Source organism: Alternaria burnsii (assembly GCF_013036055.1).
Source record: "Alternaria burnsii strain CBS107.38 chromosome Unknown 750, whole genome shotgun sequence".
Classification (NCBI taxonomy): Eukaryota; Fungi; Ascomycota; class Dothideomycetes; order Pleosporales; family Pleosporaceae; genus Alternaria; species Alternaria burnsii.
The window spans coordinates 245279-253837 of NW_024066108.1; the positions used below are offsets into that span (position 1 = coordinate 245279).

Consider the following 8559-nt stretch of genomic DNA (forward strand, 5'->3'; position numbering starts at 1 on the left):
TCGGTATGTCTGAAGCTAGTAGTTCCTGGGTTTTTCCGGTTAGCTTTCTGGATGGTACTTAGAATTCAGTGTCAGTCCGGAGGATACCCCATAGCTTCTTCACAGTCAATTGTATCCTTCTTCTATCTACCCACAGCTACAGGTCCCCAGAGCATAGCCACACCGCCTCCCACTACAGTCATCTACTTCATGCTAGCCCTCATAGTTCCCGTCACCCTCAATGTCGATAAGTTACGGAATACCTGACATATCGATCGCCTCGTCTGGATATCTAACACTGTCCGGAATGACTCTGTTGTTTCTGATATCCTCGGCCATTTTCTTCGCACGCTCCCCCAAGTCAAAGATCGGCCTATTTGCTAGAGAAACGTCCCTTCGAATTGCGTCTCTCACCTGACCTTGGACTGTCTCCGGGGTACGATCTAATCCCTCGCCTCGGCCTGCGCGCATTGCATTGATGCTGTTTGCGAAGTTCTGCAGTGTATCGGTATCGAGGTTCTTCGCCTCAAATTTGTCTACGCCGTATTTCTTGCACCATGCGTTGATGCAGCGCCAGAGAGCATGACGTTCGGCGTCCGTCCATTTCTTCAGATCAAACTTCCTCCTCTTCGCTGTCTTGGTAGGCTGCACCGCCACCGATGCTGCTTCTTCTTGCGAGTCAGCTAAATGAGGATGCAGTTTTGCCGCCAGACCCATGAGAAATTGCCAAACTTGGCTATGATTCTCCACGTCTACGTCATCGCCTTTTATGCTCCAACGGATTGCTCGAAAGGCCGTCAGGTCATCTGATGTAAACATCGTATTCAGAACCTTCGGATGACCGCCTTTCTTGATGCGTTGATTGAGTATCTTGTCCAGCTTCATTACCGTGGTCGTAGCCAATCTTATAGTACAAGCGCTGAACACACTTGGATCGATATCTGGTGCGGGTGCAAAGTACGTGTTGTACTGGTCTTGAGAACGATGCATGTTCCGTAAGACAACAGGCATGGAAGGCAGATGGGTAGTAGCGTACAAAAGGCCGTAATGGAGTTCGATCCACGAGCGCTCTAACTCGTCTCCATCATCTTGTTCGAAGTCTTCTGTCAGGCTAAACAGATTCGTGTTATACTGACCAGCCGCATACTCTTGAGCGATTCGCTCGCCTGAGTACCCATTTGTCAACATTACCAAGATATCTTCTTTGGATAAGGGTAAAGCCAGGTTGGATCTGGTTTGAAAACTTAACTGTTCCAATATCATTGCTGCATCATCGATATTCGGCTCAGGTACAGACCGAATGTACTCCAGGCGGATCATTTCTTCCGACAATCCGTTCGTTATCCACCCTGCAACAGTCTGTTCATCCACGTTAGGACGATCGATACCCAGATCGGATAAGCGTGACAGGACCGATCCGGCTCCGCCTATCAAGTCATTGTATACCCTCACCACATGAGCCCATTCGGTCTCAATGTGGTCGGGGTCTACACCCTGTTGGAGCATTTCGGCGATGTCGGATTCACTCCAGGGCGGATAATCGCCGAAGGAGCCTATCAGGTCGGTGTGGAGATCTCTTGCGTGCTTACCTTGGTCGTCTGAAGCCATGAAACTGCCGAGTTATGATAGTTTCGTTGGCCATTCAGTTGGAAATGCCAGATATTATACTTGTTAGAGACCTACCGCATTTGCTTGCAGGCACAAATAATGGCACACAATGACCATCGCGTGCCCAGGTGTTGCATCATGGACCTTCTCTGGCTGTCGTTTGCGCAAGACATGCACCCACGCTCTTTATTTGCGTATCTGACCCGTGACCATCCCGTTAGACCAGCGACTCACGTTTGGAACTATCGAGTTTGTACGCCCAGGCGACTCTAACGTACTGCTATGCAGAGAGGGAGTGCCAGCTTCTACGTCAAAGGACGAAGTCATCTCATGATATGATGCACGCGTATACCCAGCATCTCCGTTGCATGTAGCGTTTTGAATATGGCGACTTATCGCATATGTGTATATGAACTGTCGACCATGTAAAAGTTTCGCGTGTCTCTGGAGAACAAACCGCTACGGCGAATCTGTGGACCGTACTGCACCGTGAGCGAGAACACACGCCTGCTAGCTATCGCGAGACGCAATGACGAAAGACGCTCAGGCGAGATCAATCTGAACGCTTAGTAGACCTAAAGGCAAGTTCTACATGCTTATAGTGTTGAAAACTGCTTGACAGTGTTCGCGCAGCAATATGGAGTTTGACGCGTCGACAGTGACGTCACGCGTCTGCAGCCCACAACATGATCTTGAGGGCTGGCTTTCTCGTCTCCAACCACTTCATTGATATGAGTTGCATCGTCTTTTCCTCTGTCGTACCATCATTTGAAGCTAATAAGAGTGTTTTCTCGATCACGTTGATATAGGTGTCCAATACGATCCCACCATCGTACCTCTAGAACAGCGGAGACACGTAGCATGCGACTGCCATCTTCATCCAGCACCCAACCCTCTCTAGAAGGGTTGCCGTCGACGAAATTTCGTGTTGGAGGCATCGTAGTGGTGTCGTTCGAGGCATTGTTCTGGGTAGTAGCTGAGAACAGCGGATGTTCATACAGAGGACAAGCGGTCACTGATTGCTTCCGTCTTCCGTCTCTTGAATAGCTGTAGAGATACTGTCGCTTGGTCTTGAGCTTGAGCATACCTCCAAGAGAGCTCATGCGCGATGGATTGAGTCAAGCGTCCTAGGTATAGGTGTGCACTTTGCACCTTGTGTATACATTACCTTGTCACGCTACATGCAATCTGAAAGTGCTTTGTAGCCACGGTATAGTTTCTGAATGGGATACTCTTGCTGTAGAGAAAATCTTGAACAAGGCTGTCGGCTACGGTAGCAGTCCGGAGTAAGATAACGGCAGATAGCGCGTGCGAGAAAGTCACAGATCGCCAAACACCAAAATCTAGACTAGACGCGAACATCGTGATCAGTGCGAAGCAGGGAAAAGATGGGCGGTTCATGTGGAGCAACTGTGCCGCAAGCCTTGTAGAAGAGGCGGTCTGCAGGGGCAGTCGGGTAGTCTTTGGTAATCCCTGGAGTCGTTGAGGTACTATGACAACCCGCCCCGGTTAAGCGATGCCAAGGCAGGACGTAGGAGCTGCGCCGACTGAAGAGGGCACGCGAAGTGCATGCTGGCTCGATGCGGACGGACTGCTGTGGGAGGCAGCATGGGCGGCGGAGTCGGCGGCGGTGATTGGTTGACGGGCCGAAATTTAGCGCGACTGCCGTGCTCGCGTCGCGCGTCGGTGGTGTGCATACGAGGGCGCATGAGGAGGCAGAGGTCTCGCCAGTGGAGGGACGGTGACATCAGCGCGGTCCTGGCGCAATCAGTCGCATGAAGAGCTCGATCCATAGGAAAGGCGGAGGTGGTTGACGGTGAGTAGGTAGGATGCGGGGCCAGGGGCAGCAGCTGGCCCTGTCTTAATTAAGTTGGAATGGCGAATGTGGACCCTGACGGATAGAGCTAGCGGACATGCGGGCCTAGTCCAGGGCCTCCTTGATGCTCCTCCTTTCGAGGCCGTGAGCAAGGAAATCGTTCCCTCTTTTGCGTGCTCGTCGCTCTCTTTTCGCGCGTGCTGTCTTGTCCTGTCTGCGCTGTTGTTGACTCTGTTGCTTTTGCATGAATGCAGCCTGGAGAGTAATACCTCGACAGTCACAGCGTGCACGATTCAGATTCAAGTCCGGCGCCAGAGACTAATTTCCACCCGAGTGAAACACGCTCTACACCAGCACCTCAAGCGTCGGAACCGAGCGCCCGAGCAGAGGAAGCCTTCTGTCGTGCTCTACGGCGGGGACGCAAATTTCCGCTCCGTCATCGAATTCCTGTCGAGACATTGTCACCAAGCTGCAGTCAAGACAGAACATGTCCAGCGGCAGCATCACCATGGAGGTCAAGGAGGAGCGCCAGCCGCGAACACACGTCGACAGCTCGCCACTGCCGACCGACTCGATGGTCACGGTCCCGCTCTCAGAAACAGACGGAACAAGCCCAGAGGAAGAGGAAAGCGCGAGGCAATCGGCGATGCGGCCAGAAATTATAGTCGAGGAGCGGAGAGCGTCGTCACGAACAAACTCAACAGAAATCCGCAATGCCTTTGGGCGACGTGCCAGCCAAGCCAGCATCGAGACACCCGCCCCAACCAGCCCTACCATCTCCGTCCGTGACACCGATGCGCCAGTATCACCAAAGGCCGCGGGAGAGTCCAGGGGACGACGCACTAGCAATGGCTCGGGAAAAAGCGAGGAGGTCGACTGGGCCGAGCTAGAGAAAAAAGAAGAACAGGAGCCAGAGGGCGAGGAGGAGGTATGCAGGCACCACACCCCTATGCCTCGCGCCATCTGCTAACATATCTAGGCCATGGCCCTGCTGCTCGCACGACTGGAGCAGGAGAACGACGCCATACTATCAAACTCCAAATCCAACATGAAGGTCGCCCGCGCCCGCAGCCAGTCCCGGCCGCCCTCCTTCAACCAGCTCAAGCGCCTCGTGGCCGACGACACCTCCAACATGCGCTTCTCACAGCTGCCTTCGCCACCGCCCATGACCGAACTCGAGTTCTGGGCTGCCCTCGTGCGCGACTACCCACAAACCGTCCAGCGACTGCCCACCCTCTCGCTGAACAAGATTCGAGGGGGTATTCCAGCGCCACTGCGGGGCGTTGTCTGGCAGAGTGCAGCTGGTTCGCGCGAAAAGCTCATCGAGGACCAGTATGACGCCTTATGCGGAGAGTCGAGCCCGTACGAGAACATCATCAACAAGGACCTGGGCAGGAGTTTCCCAGGCGTTGAGATGTTCAAGGACCCTGAAGGCGAGGGGCAAAAGATGCTCGGTCGCGTGCTCAAATGCTTCAGTCTGTACGACCACAAGATTGGCTACTGTCAGGGTCTCGGTTTCCTTGTCGGCCCCCTGCTTATGCAGATGGGCGACAAGGAGGCCTTTTGCGTGCTTGTGAGGTAGGTTGCATTGCCCTGCATACAGCGACGTCAGCTAACCGACCTAGACTTATGGAAGACTACGATCTGCGCTCTTGTTTTCTGCCAGACCTGTCTGGCCTCCACCTCCGCATTTTCCAGTTCCAGAACTTGCTTCGTTCCCATATGCCACAACTAGCCCAGCATCTTGATGAGCTAGACGTGCAGTCCGCCTACCTGTCGCAATGGTTCCTGTCTTTCTTCGCAGTCACATGCCCATTGCCCATGTTGTTCCGCATCTACGACGTGCTGTTCGCCGAGGGCGCATCTGAGACCATCATGCGCGTCGCGCTCGCATTAATGAAGCGCAACGAACAAAAGCTGCTGTCCCTCACAGAATTCGAAGACGTGATGCAATTGCTTTTGGGGCGGCAACTCTGGGACCCATATGGGCGGAACGCGGGGTCGGCGGATGAGTTGGTCGGAGATTTCGTCGGTTTCACAAATGACGTGACGCGCGAGCGGTTGCAAGGGTTGGAGCAACAGTACAAGGAAGCTCAGGAGAAGGATTCGTCCAAGCAGCAAGTCCAGAAATCTGCCACGTCGTTCCTGGGACGCTTGTGGGGTCCGTCCAACTCTTCGACCAAGTCGGTTTCACTCAGCCCGGGTCTCTCCGCGCCTTCACGACCGGTTAGCTTCCTCAGGCGCTCCGCGTCCAAACAGAGTCTTGCCTCAACACTCAACTCAACTGCCGAATCTGACGCTTCGGCTGCGACACAAAGTACAGCCATGACGGATATTTCGCGCGCCTCGAATGGAGATGCGCTGTCGATGAAGTCGGGACACGGGTCCATGGCCATGGGCGCTTCAGCCAAAGATCGGGACCTGCATTATCAGATTGAGCAACTGCTCATGTCCGTGAGCCAACTCCAACGCCAAAACAGCGAACTCGAAACGGCATTGCAAAAGCAGCGCGAAGACCGCAAAGAGGACCACAGGATAGTCCGAACCGTTGTCGACAAAGTCCGAAAGAAGACTACAACACTCGCCGCGCCATCAACCCGCGCGTCGCGCCGACGAACAACAATCACATCTCCACCCAATCTCACCCCGCCTGGAGATACTCCCGAACTATCGGAAGAAGCTGTGGAAATAGTAGAAACACTAGAAACCCGCTTCCCTCACCACCAAGCCCACCACCGCGCCTCGTCCATGTTCGAAACAAAAGCCCTTTTGCGAGACTCTTTAACACGCACGAAAGAACAGCTCGCCAACGAAACACTGCGCGCCAACGCGCTCGCCCGTGACTTATCAGACCGCGATGCCGAACTGCAAATTGCGCGTGACGCGCTACGAGATACACGACACAGATTAGCAGATTCCTACAACCAGAACCAGCGGCTCGAGAAGAACGTCCAGGAACTACGACAGAATGCACGCAAGGCGAGTGCGGCAGCGAGTTGGACATCAGCGGACCACGGTAATAATGCGCCAGACACGCCACCCACGCTATCTCGCTCCACAACCTCTGATTCCATGTCCACAACGACGACGAATGGCCTGCGAGAGTTGCGCCTTGGACGAACGAATAGTCAGAAATCCGAACGCCACCAACAATACTCTGCACCTCCTCCGCATCAGACGTTTGCCAAGCGCTCGAGTAGTCTGGCTACGCAGAGTGTTTTGAGCGCGACGGAGAATAATAGTCCGGCGGATAACGAGGCGTTGCTGCTTGAGCTGGTGAATGCAAAGACGGCGGAGGCGGTTGCGAGACAGGAGTTGGAAGAATTACGATCGAGATTTGAGGGCATGAAGAGAGTCATGTCGCAGGGTGGTGGTGGCAGTGGTAGTAGTAATGCTGCTAGTCCAATGAGTGGTTCGCCTTTTGCTACGCCTACGCAGACTCCGGCTGTTACGCCGAGTCCTGTTCCCAAGGAGCCGGCAAGTGGGAATGGAGGCGGGTGGGGGTGGGGTGGGTGGAAGAGGACGGTTAGTAGTAATGCTGTGGGGTCGTGAGGTGGTTGAGCGAGAGGGTGTTTGTTGTGTACATAAGATGTTGAGAGAGAGAGAGAGATGTAGATTCTTTTTTTCTCGAGAAGGCCAACTTCTTCTTTCTTTGCCACGGGTGGCTGGAAGGGAGGGCCGCGTTATATAAGGGATTTAATGTCAAATTTTTTTTCCTTCGTGAAAACTTGGTCTTCATGTCCCCTTTCTGGTTGTGTCGGTGTCTGTTGGATGCTATCTCCTTGGTTGATAGAGGTGGTACGGTGTACCTTGGAGCCGATGTGGTGCTCACTTCACAAGCATACGTGTCTGGCTTGACGTTCTGCAGACGTTCTCACGTACTGTGTTTTCGAGATACGTTTCAGATGTACGTGTCAAAATTACAGATACCAATCCCACATACCGCTACCGACAGTACTTCATCCACCTACCCGTTAAAGGAGCCTAGTCAAGGTGAAAAATAAAGGGTATCATCCACTCGCACACCTCCGAATCCTCACAACCCCGCAGCATGACAAGACCTCATCACCCTAAGTTCTTATATCCCATACGAAGCAGCCGGCAGCGATGCCATGTATATTGCAAAGACAAGAGTCGCATTTTGACTCAACTCACTTATACTCCTTGCTAATCCCCATCTTTAGCACAGGTCGCTCCCCAGCAGCCTTCCTCCGCTCCCTGGGATACGACTTATCGGCGAGGATAGCGCGGAGATTGGGGTTCGTGACAGCACGCTTTACTTTATCTCTGCCGCGATAGAATGGTTGTCGTCGTCGTGGTTTGGGGGTTTTGGGGAGCATGGCGGGAAGAGGGCTAGATGAAGGATTGCTTTAGTATACAACGACGAGTTCTGTGGGTTTGGAATGAGAAGCAAAAGGGGGAGAAGGGTGGTGGAAGGTGGTGAGGGGAAGACTTACGCATATACCTGTCCATTGATGGAGTCGATAGAGCCGGGTGCCCCACTGCTATTAGCGTTGGCGGTGGTGGCGTTAGAGATAGATGAGAGGGTATTGAGCATGCGGATAGGCTTCTGGAGAATGGAGAAGGAGGACTCGAGGCCGGTGGGGGACATAGAATCGAGACGGCGTTGAGATTCCGGGAAGATGCGTGTCAGTCTTGGGCCACGGAGGGTAGTTGAAAGATGGCCTGGGCAAGAGTTGACACGACGAACGGGGAGTATGGTAGAAGAGCGGACGTTGGAAGCTAGGCTGGTAGGGGTGTTGATGGTACCGGTTGGAGTGCCAGAGGCTAATGAACGGCGGGAGTAGTCGTCGTCGTTTGGTCTAACATGATCTTGACGTCTCCCAGCGCGCGCGTTCTGAGAACGGGGGCCGACAGCACCACGATGGACTTGTGTAGTGCATTGGCGTCGCTGAGCATGAGTACTACCATCACGACCACGAGACATGGTCGTAGTGGAGCATCTGGCGTTGATACCCGCACCAGTATTGGCGCTGAGGACACCGCGATTTCCTTCTGTTGAGCGTGTGACACTGACACCCACGCCGGGTTGATGGGAACCATCTCTTACACAACGAGAGGTATCCTGTTGGCCTCCGTGACTTCGAGGTGCCATTTTGGCCTTGAGGAGCAGACTAGCAGTCCAGAATTAAATA

The 8559-nt window shown here is 53.7% G+C and overlaps 3 protein-coding genes across 3 annotated transcripts; 1 reads left to right on the forward strand and 2 right to left on the reverse strand.

Annotated features, from left to right (window-relative positions):
- Positions 1-231: 231 nt before the first annotated feature.
- On the reverse strand, positions 232-1587 carry GT037_001472 (uncharacterized protein; the record flags this gene model as incomplete). The annotated part of the gene is made up of 1 exon (XM_038926519.1): positions 232-1587. The coding sequence occupies one exon, from the start codon at positions 1585-1587 to the stop codon at positions 232-234; it is 1356 nt and encodes a 451-aa protein (XP_038789811.1).
- Positions 1588-3890: 2303 nt separating this feature from the next.
- On the forward strand, positions 3891-6955 carry GT037_001473 (uncharacterized protein; the record flags this gene model as incomplete). Its single annotated transcript, XM_038926520.1, has 3 exons — positions 3891-4331; positions 4383-4981; positions 5029-6955. 3 exons carry the CDS (start codon positions 3891-3893, stop codon positions 6953-6955), a joined length of 2967 nt encoding a protein of 988 aa, XP_038789812.1.
- A 599-nt stretch (positions 6956-7554) lies between these two features.
- Positions 7555-8519, reverse strand: GT037_001474 (uncharacterized protein; the record flags this gene model as incomplete). Its single annotated transcript, XM_038926521.1, has 2 exons — positions 7555-7756; positions 7861-8519. The coding sequence occupies 2 exons, from the start codon at positions 8517-8519 to the stop codon at positions 7555-7557; spliced, it is 861 nt and encodes a 286-aa protein (XP_038789813.1).
- Between the last annotated feature and the right edge of the window lie 40 nt (positions 8520-8559).